Source organism: Oncorhynchus mykiss, chromosome 18, assembly GCF_013265735.2.
Source record: "Oncorhynchus mykiss isolate Arlee chromosome 18, USDA_OmykA_1.1, whole genome shotgun sequence".
Taxonomy (NCBI): domain Eukaryota; kingdom Metazoa; phylum Chordata; class Actinopteri; order Salmoniformes; family Salmonidae; genus Oncorhynchus; species Oncorhynchus mykiss.
The window spans coordinates 15,203,234-15,223,218 of record NC_048582.1 but is presented as its reverse complement, the minus strand read 5'-3'; the positions used below and the strand labels follow the sequence as shown (position 1 = coordinate 15,223,218).

The 19,985-nt window shown below is 46.2% G+C and overlaps 1 protein-coding gene across 4 annotated transcripts in view; it reads right to left on the bottom strand.

Moving 5' to 3' along the window:
- Positions 1-15,864, bottom strand: part of LOC110495440 (serine/threonine-protein kinase 11-interacting protein) — a 44,598-nt gene extending 28,734 nt beyond the window's left edge. Inside the window, exons 1-17 of one of the 4 annotated variants that reach the window (XM_036951943.1) lie at positions 15,704-15,864; positions 15,301-15,368; positions 14,876-15,078; positions 14,561-14,635; positions 14,362-14,457; positions 14,170-14,277; positions 13,988-14,059; positions 13,740-13,869; positions 13,099-13,202; positions 12,673-12,762; positions 12,509-12,550; positions 12,208-12,384; positions 10,535-10,622; positions 6,729-7,199; positions 6,319-6,539; positions 5,983-6,093; positions 4,687-4,903 (exon numbers count right to left, since the gene is read on the bottom strand). In XM_036951943.1, the coding sequence (XP_036807838.1) occupies positions 4,687-4,903; positions 5,983-6,093; positions 6,319-6,539; positions 6,729-7,199; positions 10,535-10,622; positions 12,208-12,384; positions 12,509-12,550; positions 12,673-12,762; positions 13,099-13,202; positions 13,740-13,869; positions 13,988-14,059; positions 14,170-14,277; positions 14,362-14,457; positions 14,561-14,635; positions 14,876-15,078; positions 15,301-15,367 (2,272 nt within the window). In that variant the 5' untranslated portion in view covers position 15,368; positions 15,704-15,864. Of the gene's footprint in view, positions 1-4,686; positions 4,904-5,982; positions 6,094-6,318; positions 6,540-6,728; positions 7,200-10,534; positions 10,623-12,207; positions 12,385-12,508; positions 12,551-12,672; positions 12,763-13,098; positions 13,203-13,739; positions 13,870-13,987; positions 14,060-14,169; positions 14,278-14,361; positions 14,458-14,560; positions 14,636-14,875; positions 15,079-15,300; positions 15,422-15,497 lie in introns of all 4 variants that reach the window. The other 3 variants (XM_036951946.1, XM_036951945.1, XM_036951944.1) reach the window with 3 other exon arrangements.
- Positions 15,865-19,985: the final 4,121 nt, after the last annotated feature.

Below are 19,985 nucleotides of genomic sequence, written 5' to 3'. Positions count from 1 at the left end.
GACAGCTTTGCACATTATTGGCATTCTCTCAACCAGCTTCATGAGGTAGTCACCTGGAATGCATTTCAATTAACAGGTGTGCCTTGATAAAAGTTAATTTGTGGAATTTCTTTCCTTCTTAATGCTTTTGAGCCAATCAGTTGTGTTGTGACAAGTTAGGGGTGGTATACAGAAGATAGCCCTATTTGGGTAAAGACCACGTCCATATTATGGCAAGAACAGCTCAAATACGCAAAGAGAAACGACAGTCCATCATTACTTCAAGACAAGAAGGTCAGTCACTGCGGAACATTTCAAGAATTTGAACGTTTCTTCAAGTGCAGTTGCAAAAACCATAAAGCGCTACGATGAAACTGGCTCTCATGAGGACCAACACAGGAAAGGAAGACCCAGAGTTACCTCTGCTGTAGAGGATAAGTTCATTAGAGTTACCTGCCCCAGAAATGGCAGAAACTCAAATATGAAATATTTGGACTTGTTTAACACTTTTCTGGTTACTACATGATTCCATATATGTTATTTCATAGTTTTGATGTCTTCACTATTATTCTACAATGTAGAATGTAAAAATAAAGAAAAACCGTTGAATGAGTAGGTGTGTCCAAACGTTTGACTGGTACTGTATGTAAATGTAATGTTTGTTTTTTTCTTCAATAAATTAGCAAACATTTCTAAAAAAAACAACAGTTTTTGCTTTGTCATTATAGGGTATTGCGAGTAGATCGATGAGAAAAAACAACAATTGAATCAATTTTAGAATAAGGCTGTATGGAAAAAAAGTCAAGGGATCTGAATACTTTCCAAAGGCACTGTAAACAATCCCTCAAGCACAAGCCCACATGCTTATGTTGTAGCCAGCTAATCTTTATATTTCATGTCTAACCAACTTGGATCTAAACTCAGCAAAAAAATAAATGTCCTCTCACTGTCAACTGTGTTTATTTTCAGCAAACTGAGTAAATATTTGTATGAACATAAGATTCAAGAACTGAGACATAAACTGAACAAGTTCAGCAGACATGTGACTAACAGAAATTGAATAATGTGTCCCTGAACAAGGGGGGGTCAAAATTAAAAGTAATAGTCAGTATCTGGTGTGGCCACCAGCTGCATTAAGTACTGCAATGCATCTCGTCTACATGAACTGCACCAGATTTGCCAGTTCTTGCTGTGAGATGTTACTCCACTCTTCCACCAAGGCACCTGCAGGTTCCCAGATATTTATGGGGGGGGGGGGGGGGGGGGGGGGCCTAGCCCTCTGATCCAACAGGTCCCAGACATGCTCAATGGGAGATCCGGGCTCTTTGCTGGCCATGGCAGAACACTGACATTCCTGTCTTGCAGGAAATCAGCCATACTGCTCGTTCTGTGCGTGGTGGCATTATCATGCTGGAGGGTCATGTCAGGATGAGCCTGCAGGAAGGGTACCACATGAGGGAGGAGGATGTCTTCCCTGTAATGCACAGTGTTGAGATTGCTTGCAATGACGACAAGCTCAGTCCGAGGATGCTGTGACACACCACCCCAGACCATGACGGACCCTCCACCACCAAATCAATCCCGTTCCAGAGTACAGGCCTCGGTGTAACGCTCTTTCCTTCGATGATAAACATGAATTCGACCGTTACTCCTGGTGAGACAAAACCGTGACTCGTCAGTGAAGAGCACTTTTTTCCAGTCCTGTCTGGTCCAGCAACGGTGGGTTTGTGCCCATAGGCAACGTTGTTGCTGGTGATGTCTGGTGATGACCTACCTGACTTACAACAGGCCTACAAGCCCTCAGTCCAGCCTCTCTCAGCCTATTGCGGACAGTCTGAGCACTGATGGAGGGATTGTGCGTTCCTGGTGTAACTCGGGCAGTTGTTGTTGCCATCCTGTACCTGTCCCGCAGGTGTGATGTTCAGATGTACCGATCCTGTGCAGGTGTTGTTTCACGTGGTCTGCCACTGCGAGGACGATCCGCTGTCCGCCCTTTCTCCCTGTAGCGCTGTCTTAGGCGTCTCATAGTACGGACATTGCAATTTATTGCCCGGGCCACATCTGCAGTCATCATGCCTCCTTGCAGCAAGCCTAAGGCACATTCATACAGATGAGCAGGGACCCTGGGCATCTTTCTTTTGGTGTTTTTCAGAATCAGTAGAAAGGCCTCTTTAGTGTCCTAAGTTTTCATAACTGTGACCTTAATTGCCTACCGTCTGTAGGCTGTTAGTGTCTTAACGACCGTTCCACAGGTGCATGTTCATTAATTGTTTATGGTTCATTGAACAAGCATGAGAAACAGTGTTTAAACCCTTTACAATGAAGATGTGTGAAGTTATTTGGATTTTTACGAATTATCTTTGAAAGACAGGGTCCTGAAAAAGGTATGTTTCTTTTTTTGCTGAGTTTATTTGCTGGCCAACGAGGTAGAACAGTTGAATTGTTATAAAACACCCTTTTGTCCATCTCCAACTGTTTGAACAGCATGCTAGCCTGTCCACTTTGTTCAGATGTTGAAATCAAGTGGACTATCTTATTTCTCAGAATAAGAACGAGTTGCCAATTCCTTAAGTAATTGTGCTTTATGCTTATTGCACATTTATAAAACAGACTAGACAGCTATGAGAACGAGTTGCTAATTGCTTGTGTAATTGTTTTATACATGTGCAATAAGCATAAAGCATAGACTAGACAGCATGTATAACGGTCTTTGAATAAAATGCTGCTAGCGGAACATGGTACCAAACTCACCATTTTCCAGAATCAATGTTCATCGATACTCTTGTTTTAATAGGGTCTGCTTTGCATGCAATTTGAGGAGTTGAGACAGGTTAACTTCTCTATTACAGTAAAATAATGTCTCAATGTGTTTTCGGTTTCCACATAACAGATTCTGTTGGACTAAGCCTCAAAACGCAAATTGCGAGTTGTAACCGCTTATCAGAGGAGGAAGTGATCTCTCATCTTTGTTGATCTCTGGTGTAAATAGGAAGGTGAACACAGCACAGAGGAGCGAAGGAGACAAGACCAAAAATACATGAGAACAAGCAGACATAAACCGCTCAAAAACTCAAACAAAAACTCGATTCTTGTGATACAGGAATTTGGAATATCCTGCGAAAACATACATTTTAATTAATCAAATTCATTCAATATAAATCGTCCAGCCCTACATATGTTTTCGATTGGGTTGAGATTAGGTGACAGACACCCACCCTTTAAACCCCCTGTGCTCCTTTCAGACACCGCTTTCAAAGTCACTCGGATATCTTCTTCTAGCCATGCTAACCAAAATAATGGGCATGTGATGGTCTGTGTGTGGTGTGAGTGTGATGGTCTGTGTGTGGTGTGAGTGTGATGGTCTGTGTGTAGGGTGGTCTGTGTGATGGTCTGTGTGTGGGGTGAGTGTGATGGTCTGTGTGTAGGGTGGTCTGTGTGATGGTCTGTGTGTGGGGTGAGTGCGATGGTCTGTGTGTGGGGTGAGTGTGACGGTCTGTGTGTGTGTGTGTGTGAGATGGTCTGTGTGTGTGTGTGTGTGAGATGGTCTGTGTGTGTGTTGGTCTGTGTGTGTGTGTTGGTCTGTGTGTGTGTGTGTGTGTGTGTTGGTGTGTGTGTGTGTGTTGGTCTGTGTGTGTGTGTGTGTGTGTTGGTCTGTGTGTGTGTGTGTGTGTTGGTCTGTGTGTGTGTGTGTGTGTGTGTGTGTTGGTCTGTGTGTGTGTGTTGGTCTGTGTGTGTGTTGGTCTGTGTGTGTTGGTCTGTGTGTGGTCTGTGTGTGTGTTGGTCTGTGTGTGTGTGTGTGTGTGTGTGTGTGTGTGTGTGTGTGTGTTGGTCTGTGTGTGTGTGTTGGTCTGTGTGTGTGTGTGTGTTGGTCTGTGTGTGTGTTGGTCTGTGTGTGTGTGTGTGTGTGTTGGTCTGTGTGTGTGTGTTGGTCTGTGTGTGTGTGTGTGTGTGTGTGTTGGTCTGTGTGTGTGTGTGTGTGTTGGTCTGTGTGTGTGTGTGTGTGTTGGTCTGTGTGTGTGTGTGTGTGTGTGTGTGTGTGTGTGTGTGTGTGTGTGTGTGTGTGTTGGTCTGTGTGTGTGTTGGTCTGTGTGTGTGTGTGTGTTGGTCTGTGTGTGTGTGTGTGTTGGTCTGTGTGTGTGTGTTGGTCTGTGTGTGTGTGTGTGTGTGTGTGTGATGGTCTGTGTGTGTGTGTGTGTGTGTGTGTGAGTGTTGGTCTGTGTGTGTGTGTGTGTGTGTTGGTCTGTGTGTCTGTGTGTGTGTGTGTGTGATGGTCTGTGTGTGTGTGTGTGTGTGTGTGTGTGTGTGATGGTCATGTGTGTGTGATGGTCTGTGTGTGTGTGATGGTCTGTGTGTGTGATGGTCTGTGTGTGGCACAGAAAGAAAAAAAATGGAATACTAACCCATTAGGGCAGCAGGGTAGCCCAGTGGTTAGAGCGTTGGGCTAGTAACTGAAAGGTTGCAGGTTTGAATCCCCGAGCTGACAAGGTACAAATCTGTCTTTCTGCCCCTGAACAAGGCAGTTAACCCACTGTTCCTAGGCCGTCATTGAAAATAAGAATTTGTTCATAACTGACTTGCCTAGTTAAATAAAGGTAAAATAAAATAAATAAAAAACTGACATCGGTTTGGATATTGTAATATTTGAATAACTGTGCCGGTCCCTAGCATGCGTACATGTGTGTTCCTGTACGAGTGTGCCTCTCTCACCCAATCCATCTTCTCTGCACTTGTTCTTCCTCTCCTCCTCCTGCTCTTCCAGTCCAGCCCATCCTCTCAATCTCCCCCCGTCCTCCTGCTCCTTCACTCCCCGCTGTGTGAACTCTGACCCACAGCGGAGACACTGCAGGCAGACACAGCTGGGACGACCCTCCATGACCCGCCGCTCATTCTCCTCCACCACCCGCGACAGGACCTCTGTCAGGGCCTAGCAGCAACACAACACCCGCCGTATTTACAATCATGTATTTTCCAAGAGATTCTTTGAAACTTTAATAACAGTCCTTGTATTTTCAGATAGAACAGTTGTATGATGACAGGCTACTTCAAATTTGTATTGTACACACATGCAAGTCCAAACAAGAAAACAGAACATTCAGAATACAGAACATTCCAATGGCTGCTTACGTAAAACACACAAACAACAAGATAGATATCATTGGGCCTAATGAGCTAGGCCTGACCTGTAGGACTGATGGCAACATCCATGGAGTACTGACCACAGCCTTGTGGACGTTTTACAACTGTTTGGACGGATCCTTCTCTTCGCTAACGATGTGTGTGAGCAGTCTCCGGTCTGCTGCCAGTAGAACATCCTAACCCATTCATTGATGATAGGCCCCGCTTTACTGAGGTTGCAAGCCAAGAAATTGCGAGACGCAGTATCTCGCAATAGAATGCTGTTTTTGAATGCAGATAGATAGGCCTAGTACACGGTTCTGACTCCGTCTGCCTGGTGGCCGACCTACAAATACTGTGCCCCTCTCCTCTCTGTCCGTCTGTCCCTCGCTATGAAAGATGTGAGTGTTTGTGTTCTCAGAAGTACGGAAACTTATCAGTCTCCTCCGTTCCAAGAATACTGAATCTTAGGAGTCAATCTTGAAACTCAGAAATGGGAGTCAACATCGGGAATCGACGTGCAAGGAGTCAAGGTATCAATTCTATTGGAGTCGACACTCTCCAACACTGCGTCATCATCGTTAACAGTTGGCAAAATGGCAGAGAAAGACAAGCGACAGCAGCGTAGTCCTGTATGGCAATACTTTCAGAAGTTAAATGAGAAGGAAATGCAGACTTTGAGAGGTGGAGTTGAGGTGCAGTAATGGTAGTACAGGTGCAATGCTTAACCATCTGAAAGGGACGTACCGGGAGACCCAAAGCGTTGTTAGCAGCAGAGTAGCTGCATTGTGAATTCATGGTGGAGTTTAAAATGGAAAACTGACTTTAAAAAAATGTCTGTTTAACCGGTAAGAACATTTTCCATTTGTCACATCCCTATTGTGTTACCTGCAGTGCCTCCTGGGGGTCATCATCCAGCATAACATAGCGTCTCCTCCTCCTCTCTCTGCTGATGTAACGGAAGTGAAGCTCTACAGCAGGAAGAGTTCGCTCCACCTCCTAGAGAGAGAACTATCTTTAGAACAAATACAAAACATATACTTCTTTCATCATTTCAGGAAACAACAAAAATAAAATAAATAAATCACCCCCCTTCCTCTCGGTGTAATTCCCCTCCCCAACCATGTCTCCCACCACTCACCTTTCCTCTCCTTCCATCCCTCCTCCCCTCCCTCGCTTTCCTTCCATCCTCCCTCCCTCCCCCATTTCCCTCCTGATCCTCACCCTCTCAGTCCAGGTGACCTGGGACAGGGTGAACCTCCCCAGACTGTCCAACTCCAGCCGGGCCTGCAACTGACCCCTGCTCATGTCCACCTCCAGGACGTGTCTTGGCTTGACCCTGAGGAACACAGGACACTGGGCCCTGTTCTTCCTCCTCAGCCCCTCCTCCTCCTCCTCCTCTGATGATGATAGTACTCCCACAAGCAGGGGGTGACACAGGTCAACTAGAGACAGACGAAAGAGAGGTCAAAGGTTGGCTCAGCATTGCCCAATCAGTTCCTTTGGAACCCCCCAGTCTTTGCACATTTTGGTTGTATTCCCGCTCTAGCACAGCTGGTTGGACTAGTTGAGGCTGGATGATAAGTTGTCTACTTCAATCAGGAGTGCTACTGCTAGTTCTGAAGTGCTCCTACCTCCCAAGTCCTCCTCCTCTTCTTCTCTGGTGTCCGTGGGTGTCGCCGGTGTCCCCTCTAACCCCTGACCCAGTCCCTCTGCCATAGTAGTCTCCAGGGTGGACTCTGTGTGCCCGAGGCTGTGGTCAGGCCACTGGAGGGTGGACTCGGTCTCCAGATCTGCATCCCAGTCTGAGGCCTCCTCCTTGGGCTCAGACGAGAGCAGCGGTGGGGGTAGAACCTCCGGGACTTCCAGCTCTGGAGAAGGGGGCTTAAAGGTGGCGAGGCTCGCCTGGATGGGGCTGTTGTTGGTTGGGGAGGGAGTGGCACAGAGACTGTTGTTGAGGTGTGGAGGAGCTGGCCTGTACGCCTTGTCTAGGGTGGCGATTGGCGCCCCCTCTAGGTGATGCTGGTAGCGCAGCCAATCTTCACCCAGTTGGTCTCTGAAACTGTCCATGCGTTCAATCTCCTTCTGGTGAGGGAGAACGATGTCTGAGGGGAGAGAGGAGGTTTATGTTATATAAACACTGCTCAAAAAAATAAAGGGAACACTAAAATAACACATCCTAGATCTGAATGAATGAAATATTCTTATTAAATACTTTTTTCTTTACATAGTTGAATGTGCTGACAACAAAATCACACAAAAATGATCAATGGAAATCAAATTTATCAACCCATGGAGGTCTGGATTTGGAGTCACACTCAAAATTAAAGTGGAAAACCACACTACAGGCTGATCCAACTTTGATGTAATGTCCTTAAAACAAGTCAAAATGAGGCTCAGTAGTGTGTGTGGCCTCCACGTGCCTGTATGACCTCCCTACAACGCCTGGGCATGCTCCTGATGAGGTGGCGATCCTGAGGGATCTCCTCCCAGACCTGGACTAAAGCATCCGCCAACTCCTGGACAGTCTGTGGTGCAACGTGGCGTTGGTGGATGGAGCGAGACCTGATGTCCCAGATGTGCTCAATTGGATTCAGGTCTGGGGATCAGGCGGGCCAGTCCATAGCATCAATGCCTTCCTCTTGCAGGAACTGCTGACACACTCCAGCAACATGAGGTCTAGCATTGTCTTGCATTAGGAGGAACGCAGGGCCAACCGCACCAGCATATGGTCTCACAAGGGGTCTGAGGATCTCATCTCGGTACCTAATGGCAGTCAGGCTACCTCTGGCGAGCACATGGAGGGCTGTGCGGCCGCAAAAAAGAAATGCCAACCCACACCAAGACTGACCCACCGCCAAACCGGTCATGCTGGAGGATGTTGCAGGCAGCAGAACGTTCTCCACGGCGTCTCCAGACTCTGTCACATGTGCTCAGTGTGAACCTGCTTTCATCTGTAAAGAGCACAGGGCGCCAGTGGCGAATTTGCCAATCTTGGTGTTCTCTGGCAAATGCCAAACATCCTGCACGGTGTTGGGCTGTAAGCACAACCCCCACCTGTGGACGTCGGGCCCTCATACCACCCTCATGGAGTCTGTTTCTGACCGTTTGAGCAGACACATGCACATTTGTGGCCTGCTGGAGGTCATTTTGCAGGGCTCTGGCAGTGCTCCTCCTTGCACAAAGGCGGAGGTAGCAGTCCTGCTGCTGGGTTGTTGCCCTCCTACGGCCTCCTCCACGTCTCCTGATGTACTGGCCTGTCTCCTGGTAGCGCCTCCATGCTCTGGACACTACGCTGACAGACACAGCAAACCTTATTGCCACAGCTCGCATCGATGTGCCATCCTGGATGAGCTGCACTACCTGAGCCACTTGTGTGGGTTGTAGACTCCGTCTCACGCTACCACTAGAGTGAAAGCACCGCCAGCATTCAAAAGTGACCAAAACATCAGCCAGGAAGCATAGGAACTGAGAAGTGGACTGTGGTCACCACCTGCAGAACCACTCCTTTATTGGGGGTGTCTTGCTAATTGCCTATAATTTCCACCTGTTGTCTATTCCATTTGCACAACAGCATGTGAAATTTATTGTCAATCAGTGTTGCTTCCTAAGTGGACAGTTTGATTTCACAGAAATGTGATTGACTTGGAGTTACATTGTGTTGTTTAAGTGTTCCCTTTATTTTTTGGAGCAGTGTATATATACACACACACACACACACACAAATATATACATACATACACACTAATATAAATATATATACACACTAATATAAATATACACACACACTAATATAAATATACACACACACACAGTGGGGAGAACAAGTATTTGATAACATGCAAAATCGGCAGTGTTTCCTACTTACAAAGCATGTAGAGGTCTGTAATTTTTATCATAGGTACACTTCAACTGTGAGGGATGGAATATAAAACAAAAATGCAGAAAATCACATTGTATGATTTTTAAGTAATTAATTTGCATTTTATTGCATGACATAAGTATTTGATACATCAGAAAAGCAGAACTTAATATTTGGTACAGAAACCTTTGTTTGCAATTACAGAGATCATACGTTTCCTGTAGTTCTTGACCAGGTTTGCACACACTGCAGCAGGGATTTTTGCCCACTCCTCCATACAGACCTTCTCCAGATCCTTCAGGTTTCGGGGCTGTCGCTGGGCAATACGGACTTTCAGCTCCCTCCAAAGATTTTCTATTGGGTCCAGGTCTGGAGACTGGCTAGGCCACTCCAGGACCTTGAGATGCTTCTTACAGAGCCACTCCTTAGTTGCCCTGGCTGTGTGTTTCAGGTCGTTGTCATGCTGGAAGACCCAGCCACAACCCATCTTCAATGCTCTTACTGAGGGAGGAAGGTTGTTTGCCAAGATTTTGCGATACATGGCCCCATCCATCCTCCCCTCAATACGGTGCAGTCGTCCTGTCCCCTTTGCAGAAAAGCATCCCCAAAGAATGATGTTTCCACCTCCATGCTTCATGGTTGGGATGGTGTTCTTGGGGTTGTACTCATCCTTCTTCTTCCTCCAAACACAGAGAGTGGAGTTTAGACCAAAAAGCTATATTTTTGTCTCATCAGACCACATGACCTTCTCCGGATCACCATCTGGATCATCCAGATGGTCATTGGCAAACTTCAGACGGGCCTGGACATGCGCTGGCTTGAGCAGGGGGACCTTGCGTGCCCTGTAGGATTTTAATCCATGACGGCATAGTGTGTTACTAATGGTTTTCTGAGACTGTGGTCCCAGCTCTCTTCAGGTCATTGACCAGGTCCTACCGTGTAGTTCTGGGCTGATCCCTCACCTTCCTCATGATCATTGATGCCCCACGAGGTGAGATCTTGCATGGAGCCCCAGACCGAGGGTGATTGACTGTCATCTTGAACTTCTTCCATTTTCTAATAATTGCGCCAACAGTTGTTGCCTTCTCACCAAGCTGCTTGCCTATTGTCCTGTAGCACATCCCAGCCTTGTGCAGGTCTACAATTATATCCCGGAAGTCCTTACATAGCTCTCTGGTCTTGGCCATTGTGGAGAGGTTGGAGTCTGTTTGATTGAGTGTGTGGACAGGTGTCTTTTATACAGGTAACGAGTTCAAACAGGTGCAGTTAATACAGGTAATGAGTGGAGAACAGGAGGGGTTCTTAAAGAAAAAGTAACAGGTCTGTGAGAGCCGGAATTCTTACTGGTTGGTAGGTGATCAAATACTTATGTCACGCAATAAAATGCTAATTAATTACTTAAAAATCATACAATGTGATTTTCTGGATGTTTGTTTTAGATTCCGTCTCTCACTGTTAAGTGAGTGTACCTATGATAAAAATGACAGACCTCTACATGCTTTGTAAGTAGGAAAACTTGCAAAATCGACAGTGTATCAAATACTTGTTCTCCCCACTGTATATATAGTAAACGTTTACCTTGTATAGAGGACTGTGGTCTGGGTTCATAGTCATAGTCGTAGTCACTGGGCTCTGAGATGCTAGCCCGTCTCACCCTCACCTTACTCTGAAACAACACAGATGGATATATATTATTATACACACGACATTCCAGAAACATGCTCCTTCTCCTCTGCCTGTATTGATTTGCTCATTCCAAATGGACCTTACCCCGTAGACACCCCCTAGCCCCGTAGGTACCCCCTAGCCCCCTTACCCCGTAGACACCCCCTATCCCCCTTACTCCGTAGCTACCCCCAGCCCCCTTAACCCTGTAGACACCCCCTAGCCCCCGTACCCCGTAGACACCCCCTATCCCCCTTACCCTGTAGACACCACCTAGCCCCCTTAACCCTGTAGACACCCCCTATCCCCCTTACTCCGTAGCTACCCCCAGCCCCCTTAACCCTGTAGACACCCCCTAGCCCCCTTACCCCGTAGACACCCCCTATCCCCCTTACCCTGTAGACACCACCTAGCCCCCTTAACCCTGTAGACACACCCTAGCCCCGTAGGTACCCCCTAGCCCCCTTACCCCGTAGACACCCCCTATCCCCCTTACTCCGTAGCTACCCCCAGCCCCCTTAACCCCGTAGACACCCCCTATCCCCCTTACCCTGTAGATACCCCCTAGCCCCCTTAACCCTGTAGACACCACCTAGCCCCCTTACCCACCACCTAGCCCCATAGACACCACCTATCCCCCTTACCCCGTAGACACCCTCTAGCCCCGTAGGTACCCCCTAGCCCCCTTACCCCGTAGACACCCTCTAGCCCCGTAGGTACCGCCTAGCCCCCTTACCCCGTAGGTACCCCCTAGCCCCGTAGGTACCCCCTAGCCCCCTTACCCCGTAGACACCCCCTAGCCCCGTAGGTACCCCCTAGACCCTTACCCCGTAGACACCCCCTAGCCCCATAGACACCCCCTAGCCCCTTACCCCATAGGTACCCCCTAGCCCCTTACCCCGTAGGTACCGCCTAGCCCCCTTACCCCGTAAACACCCCCTAGCCCCGTAGGTACCCCCTAGCCCCGTAGGTACCGCCTAGCCCCCTTACCCCGTAAACACCCCCTTACCCCGTAGGTACCCCCTATCCCCCTTACTCCATAGACACCCCTAGCCCCCTAGCCCCGTAGACACCCCCTAGCCCCATTACCCCATAGACACCTACTAGTCCTGTAGGTACCCCCTAATCCCATAGACACCCCCTAGCCCCGTAGACACCCCCTAGCCCCCTTACCCCGTAGACACCCCCTAGCCCCCTTATCCCATAGACACCCCCTAGTCCCATAGACACCCCCTAGCCCCGTAGGTATCCCCTAGTCCTGTAGGTAGCCCCTAGTCCCGTAGGTACCCCCTAGCCCCCTTACCCCGTAGTTACCCCCTAGTCCCGTAGGTACCCCCTAGTAGTAGGTAACTCCTAGTCCCGTAGGTAACCCCTAGCCCCCTTACCCCGTAGGTACCCCCTAGCCCCCTTACCCCGTAGGTACCCCCTAGCCCCCTTACCCTGTAGGATCTTGATCCTATCAGAGGGTTAGTTAAAGCTATTAACATGTATTTTTTCTAGCTGGTCAGGGTTTTAAGAGGTACACAGAGTGGCTAGGGGATGAGGACAGACCCCCAGCCTCTCAGTGAGCTGTGTAGCTGACTTACTTTGGCTTTCTTCTTGCGTTGTCGTGTCACTCCCACCTCGCTGACCGACAGGCTGTCACTCAACTCCCCGCCCCCGCTGGACACTACTTCCTGGTTACCCCGCTCTGGAGCCCTGGTGATCAAGGGCGAGGCCTGGGACTGAAGCTGCCCAATCAGCTGTCCCGGTTTGGGTAGCACCTGAAAGTGGTAAAAAAGTGGCGAATCCAACAAATGAACTTAAAGTGGACATCAACAAGTGACCCAACAAGACTAGAGAAGTGTTGAGTATATGCCTGCTGACCCACAGGAGTGGCCTACTCACTGACAACTCTGAAGAGGAGAGAGGGCTGCTGTCCAGTCTGAGCTAGAGGTGAGAGAGGGGGAGAGACAATATTAAACTTGAGGAGGAGACAGAGAATCATGAAAAAAAGACTGGGTCCAAATTCAGCTTTCCGATTTTTCTCCCTCCCTCCCCCTCTCACTCACTCTGAGGTAGGCAGCCTTGGGGGAGAGGTGGCGGACAGTGCGGGTTCTGTGGCTCTTCTGGAAGAACAGTGGGTTGCCCTTCAGATTCAGCTAAGAAGAGACAGAGGCTACAGATCAGTGAGTCTGGGATAACACTGAGGCTACAGGTCAGTGGGTCTGGGATAACAATGAGGCTACAGGTCAGTGGGTCTGGGATAACAATGAGGCTACAGGTCATTGGGTCTGGGATAACAATGAGGCTACAGGTCAGTGGGTCTGGGATAACAATGAGGCTACAGGTCAGTGGTTCTAGGATAACAATGAGGCTACAGGTCAGTGGGTCTGGGATAACAATGAGGCTACAGGTCAGTGGGTCTGGGATAACACAGAGGCTGTCACACAGTAAACTACTGATAAGCACACTTATAAGTTCTCTCTCTCCTTCACCATGTTGAGACTGTGCAGCATAGACAGAGGAGCCAGCTGGGAGTGATCCAGTAGCAGGTTGTAAGCCAAGTCCAGGTGCTGTAGGGACGACAACTGCTCCACTCCTGCATAGGGTCACAGTCACACACACACAAATCAGACATCTATGCATACTGAGACGGGGGCAGAGTCAGCCATCCAAGACTAACAGAGACTTAGAGAGTACACTGAACAATAGGGAGACAGTTGGGGGAAGAGAGATGGGCAGATAGACAGTACTGGCAAACAAACGCTGGAGTATGCCAGTATATTAATATATTCCTAGCTTCCTGTTTATCTATAGCCCCCAACTGTTTGTGGACACAAGGCTGTAAACAGTTCCAAGGCTTTGATTGTCTGAAGTCCCTCTCTGTTCCAATACTGATAGAGGTCAGTTCAAGGGGTCATGCATAACAGATAGTCTTGAGGGAACTTGCAGATGGAATACTATTGCTAACTATTTGGTATTGATGATTTTTGGCATACGTTTAGGGATAATATCAATATTAGGGCTGTGGTAAAAAAAAAATGTTTTTTAAATATCCCATTATCTGTAGAGAAACCACCATACTATCATTAATTATAGCATGACCAGATGGTGTCTATCAGAGGTGTTACAGTACCGTTGATGGTCTCCAGCTCGTTGTTTCTGAGGATGAGAGTGAGGAGTTTGGCTCTGGAGCTCAAGCCCAGCGTTGGTGCTCTCTGGAGATTGTTATAGCCCAGGTTGAGGTGCTCTAGCTCACTCAGAGGCTAAGAGAGGAGGAGGAGAGAGACAGTAGATATGGAGATAGCCCAGTGCAGTAACTTACTGCATGTCTCCAACTCTGACCCCTCTCAACACACAGACACAAAACCTATCCAGAATTACCTTGAGAAAGTCAGCACACTCCTGGATTTTATTGTGACTAAGATCCAGAGACTTCAGAACATTCAGTAAACTCTAAAAAAAGGCAGAGTGACTCACATTACATGGCCAAAAAAGTGATACACATTAAAAACAAATGTCAAAGTCAGTGAATAAATAAACCAGAGAGCAGGAGCATGTCTTACCAGTGACTCATCCAGGCAGACTATAGTGTTGTAGCTGAAGTTGAGGGTGTGCAGCTCCAGCCAGGGCAGTGCAGAGCTGAGGTCTCCTCCACACAGAGACAGTAGCTCCTGTAACAATAACAATGGCTCAAACTACAACACAAAGGGGTCTGTTATTCAGAAAGAGAAAACAGTGAAGTGTGTGTGTGTTACCTCCAGGGAACTGAGGCTCTTGGAGCAGGTGAAGACCTCTAACTGAGAGTAGACTCCCCTCAGGTCCTCCAGACAGTGAGGGGGGATACGCTTCAACTGGGAGACAGAACAACAGGCCCAGAGTAAGCCAGATTCTTCTATATACAACATTTATACTGTTTTGTTACAAAGGAGAAGCGCACACATTTTCCTCCCATACCTCTAAGGACTTGAGAGACTTGAAAGGAAAGATCTTGACCACTGACTGAAGCCTCGACCCAGATGGATTGATGAGCTAGGAATGAAAAACCAAAGGCCAAAGAACATTATTTAGAATGCCATAGCACCACCTAGTGGCTCAATTAAATTCCCTAAGATGCCCACTTAACTCAGTTTTATAGTTGGAACATTTTTGTTTATGAAGTGCTGAGCAAGTTATGCATACATCTATTAGAGAACTGTTCACAAATAGAGCAGGACACACACACACACACCACACACACACACACACACACACACACACACACACACACACCTTGAGGGAGACAGTCTTCTGCAGCACGTCAAACAGGAACTGGAGCTGCAGTAGGGAGGTGGTGTCAGCAGGGTGTGAGGGCAGAGCCAGGAAGCCATGTTGGTGAGTCCTGGAGAGGAGGTACTGCTCAAACAGACGACCTAGGTGCTGCAGAGAGTCTGCCTGTAGAGTCAGGGTACTGCTGCCGTCCAGCACAGATGCACCTGGAGAGAGGAGAGACAATGTTAACACACCACTTAAAACCAGCAGTTATAATGCAACATCAAATATATGAAGCATGTAGCTACAGTGTAGCTATGAGGCCCTAATAATTTCGAACAACGTCAAAAGAACAGATTAGCAGGTCTGGGATAACAGGGGCTATGTCCAGAATATGTTTTGGGAGACAGACATGATTTCAAGAGAGGGTGGTGATGTTACTATACCATGATTACGAAGCAGAGTGGCCAAGCTGTTGACAAGGGTGGATTGGCCATTGTGACATCCAGCCATCCTGCAGGTAAACAATGCGCCATAAAATAGATGAGAAGACCGAGACAGATGATTCTGGGGAAATGTGACACGTGCAAACAACCCAAACAATAGCAGAAATTGTTAAAATAAAAATACGTTCTCAACTTACAGTATAGAGATGGACGCTAACTTGTAGAATAATGGTTAAATACCAGCTAGCGTGTTAGCTACATTGCAATGCAGGACCTGCAGTTGTTTGTGAACGTTAAACTGGGCTACTCACAAAGCCAACACGAATCTATCTCTAGCTAGCTGTTATAGCTTGTCTTGGATAGCATTCCACAGACTATTTATTGAGACACCAACATACCTTACCTATCTTATGTGACAGTCAAGCAGTGGTCAACATCGACATTCCCTTCCGATTGCCAGCAATACGACAAAAACATCAGTCAAATAACTTCAAGTGTACTCGGTTGTCGATGTTGACATCTTCACTTGGACTGATGTCACGTGAGGAAGTTTCGAAAAAAATATACAGTGGCCCGGAGAAACCAAATTTCAAAAGGCTGAAACAGGCGTTTTCGTAACTTGTGCCAATCAATGGATATTGAAATGTTATAAATTAGCGAGACATCTCTAAAAATAAATGTACAAAATATGACTCAAATTTCAGATTCAGTCTGATTTCTTGGCCATAGCCACCACTAGATGGCTCCCTACCTTAAGAAGCAGGATCAAATAATAGGGGATCAACAATATTTACTTTATGACAGTGACAACGCAATGGGGCATTTCCAATTTGCTCATTTGTTAATCTTTATTAAGTGCATTCTGAGAACACTCAGCACATCTTTCTGGTATGCTTTATCGCCCTTTTAAAATGTTCTGGATGTTATCTTTACAATGGAGTGGAAGGACAATACACCGTTTTCAACACTGCAAGAAGTAGCCAGATGTAACTATGCAAGGCACGCAAAATAGTATCGTTTAGCCTACTAAAGACGTTTAACACATTTGTAATTGTGAGTAATTAAGTAAAGTAAGCATTTTTACAAATAGGCCTACTACCAATGCCATTGCGGGGATCCTTTAAGTTTCCACCTTTTATACCAAATGTCCAAAACTAAGTGGTTTCTCTAATATAAGCCTGTACCGTTCATGTCTTGTTGCTAGGCAACACGCACACACGCACGCACACGCACACAAGACAATCTTTTTCCATTCGGGACTGGGGATGTTTCCATGTAAGGATTTATGTACGGTAATTTGGTAAACATTTCCATCCACTGAGATGCTCTGGCAGGAAAGGTTCTCTGCAGACCAAGCATGCACTGAAAGCATGTTGGGACTGTTTCAAATTCCCCGATTTTTGGGATTGCATTAAAATCAAGCAATATGATTTATGTTACAAAAAACATGGACCAACTAAACATTGTGGATTAGTTGGTTGCATTTTTATGGGTGGAAATGCCTTCTAAAAAAATCTCTAATTGTGTGACCTTGATTTTCCATTTCAGTTTAGACCATTCAGTCTGCCATCTTCTGTTTGAGATTCTCAATGTATGATCATATGGTTACAGAAGTAAACACATACACAATGCTTAGGTTATGTTTAGATGTTTAGATGTCTTTGTGTGTATGAAGTGTTGGATTACGTTTATATTGGCCCATAGATCTGTGAATAAAAAGTTTTCCACAATCCTCAGCATTTCTCTATTTATCCAATCAGTGACTCAGTCAAATGAATGTCAATTAAGTCTAATCAACACACTAAATAAACCATGCTCCTTCACTGTCCAAACGCTGCTCTCAAAATGGAAGAACAATACCTGACCATCCCCCAGCAAGCACAGGTAACCTAGCCTGAAACCTAGCCTGGAACCTAGCCTGGAACTCCTGGACCCTGGCCTAGAACCTAGCCTGAAACCTAGCCTGGAACCTAGCCTGAAACCTAACCTAGTCCCACATCTGTTTGGGCTATTTTTCTGTGTGACACTTACCAAAAGGGTTGACAAAACAGCACAAAAATATCTGTGACCAGGCTACGGAAAACCCCCACCTCCTTTGTGGCCTTTTGCACAGTAGGCTACATGTAAATACAACATGGTTGTAAAACGATTCCTCTATTGGCTCATAATTGGCAGAAAACGGAGGGATGATTCAGGATCGGGACATGTCAAGTCAAGGCTTTTCTTCGTCCAGAACAAGGTCAAAGGACCATATCACTGTCCCTTTTGTCTTCACTGCATTCCAAGGGCTTGTTTTAACTGTTGCAAGTGAACCAGTACTGTTTACTTGTAGCCCTGAACAAATCAGGCCTGTTAGAAGGCTTCGGCAGGTTGGATTAAAGCTTTCTGGGATCTGTTGTAGCAGCTTACTGTACTGTACTGTACTGTACTGTACTGTACTGGACTGGACTGTACTGTACTGTACTGGACTGTACTGTACTGTACTGTACTGTGCTGTATGTCAGAGAGAGAGAGAGAGAGAGAGAGAGAGAGAGAGAGAGAGAGAGAGAGAGAGAGAGCGAAACCTCACTAGTAAAATATAACATGTGAGTCAGTAAACTTCTCAGGTCACAATTCATCACAATACAAACACAGGGTGTGCCCAGGCATCAGGCCAGGCTACTGTTCTTATACATTATAGTCAGTATAGCCAGGATACTGTTCTAATACATTATAGTCATTATAGCCAGGATACTGTTCTAATACATTATAGTCAGTATAGCCAGGATACTGTTCTAATACATTATAGTCAGTATAGCCAGGATACTGTTCTAATACATTATAGTCATTATAGCCAGGATACTGTTCTAATACATTATAGTCATTATAGCCAGGATACTGTTCTAATACATTATAGTCATTATAGCCAGGGTACTGTTCTAATACATTATAGTCAGTATAGCCAGGATACTGTTCTAATACATTATAGTCAGTATAGCCAGGATACTGTTCTAATACATTATAATCAGTATAGCCAGGATACTGTTCTAATATATACAAATATAAACAGGTCATCCAACTGTGCTAGGCCCATATCGGAAATATGCCCTTTTCTAATCAAAGGGATTTCTGCTCAGTGTTGTAATGTTTCACTTCATATCAATCAAATGTTATTCGTCACATGCTTTGTTAACAACAGGTGTGGACTAACAGTGAAATGCCTACTTACACATATTGAAATGACCTATAGCTCTTTACATATGCATAGAAACAGATAATGTATTCATTCACTGCATGAGGAGATCTCACCCAGCGCTCACTATCAATGTGGACCTGTACTTTATCTAGTGTGTATAGTGACTTAATAATTCTGGGGGGAATTTTAGGTAGCTGAACTTGATGGGAATGGCATTGCAATAACCACTGGCCAGATACTGTGGCCTGTTACCCCATTACCTGGTGGCCGTTCCCAGACACTGGGCAAACTCTAGCCCCGGGCCTTGTTTATGAACCAGGCCTTCTCTGCTTCTTCTCCCCAATGTTGCTTTTTATAAAATGACATATGAGGTTCTATGCAAACACCCCCAGCATCATCCAGATGCCCCCTAAGATACTGGCCCCTTCAGAAGGGCCCTTTCTCCTCGAGTCCGCCCTCAAGGCCGAGCCGGGATGCCGACCATAAATAGGTGAAATACCATGAAATCAGAGGGCACCCACAAAACAAAATAATCCACATTTATATCTGTGATTCCCTGCCTGGCTGGAGAGTATGGTTACAGTACATATGCAATGTTTATTTCTGTGCCCTTAAATAAACAGCAATTAGTCTCCCGGGCAACCACAGCACTCACTGGACGGTTTAATGGGAGCTTGTTTGGTATGTAAGCACGACATCTCAGCGCCTGGCCCCAGCTGATCAATAGGCAACATACACAGCGCCCACCAGGTAGGGAATGGCATGCAGACTCTGGGCAGGGCTTTCATTAAGTGTCAATGGACATGGAAGGAATGCTTTTTGTTTATGTTTGTTTATTTATTTATTTTCTGGGAGAGGGTGCATGCTGATAAAAATAAACATGCTACAGTATGGAATATTGCCTCTCTCAGTCTCAGGCCCAGCCAAGGGAATGCTGCCTCATTTTCCTCCATTGAGCTGCATGATACTACCACATGGAACATTCTCTTCTTGCCTTTCCCTATTGTACAGTGTATTTTTTGCACATTTCCAACAATAGTACTATTACAAACAGGCTGCATAGCCTATAATGCGGATAGTATCTAGAACTTACAATTCTTGGTTTCCATTGATCAGAATCATTTTAAATAGAACGTTTATAGGGCATCACTTCAGTGTATCCTATGTGTGTTTGGGTTTGTCTGACAGTTATTTCTGCTTGTTGTAATAAATCACCAAATCTATCTATATACAGGCCTCATCAACATCAACAGTTGGCCAGAGACATAATGTAAGTTGATTACAAAATCATTTGGACTGGTCTTAGGTATACTTGTGCATGAAAACTTGAGAGGCTATATAATATTTTCGTCATAGCACAAAATTGCCTGTTAGGGTTTGCCTGCTACTCTTCCATACGCACCACTGGTCTGACGAGCTGTCAATTAATCTGCGGTTGGTAGGACCCTGCAGAACTCAACCCATCCGCTGGCTTCACCTGTTCGCATGCACAGTTATTTTACCTGGAGTT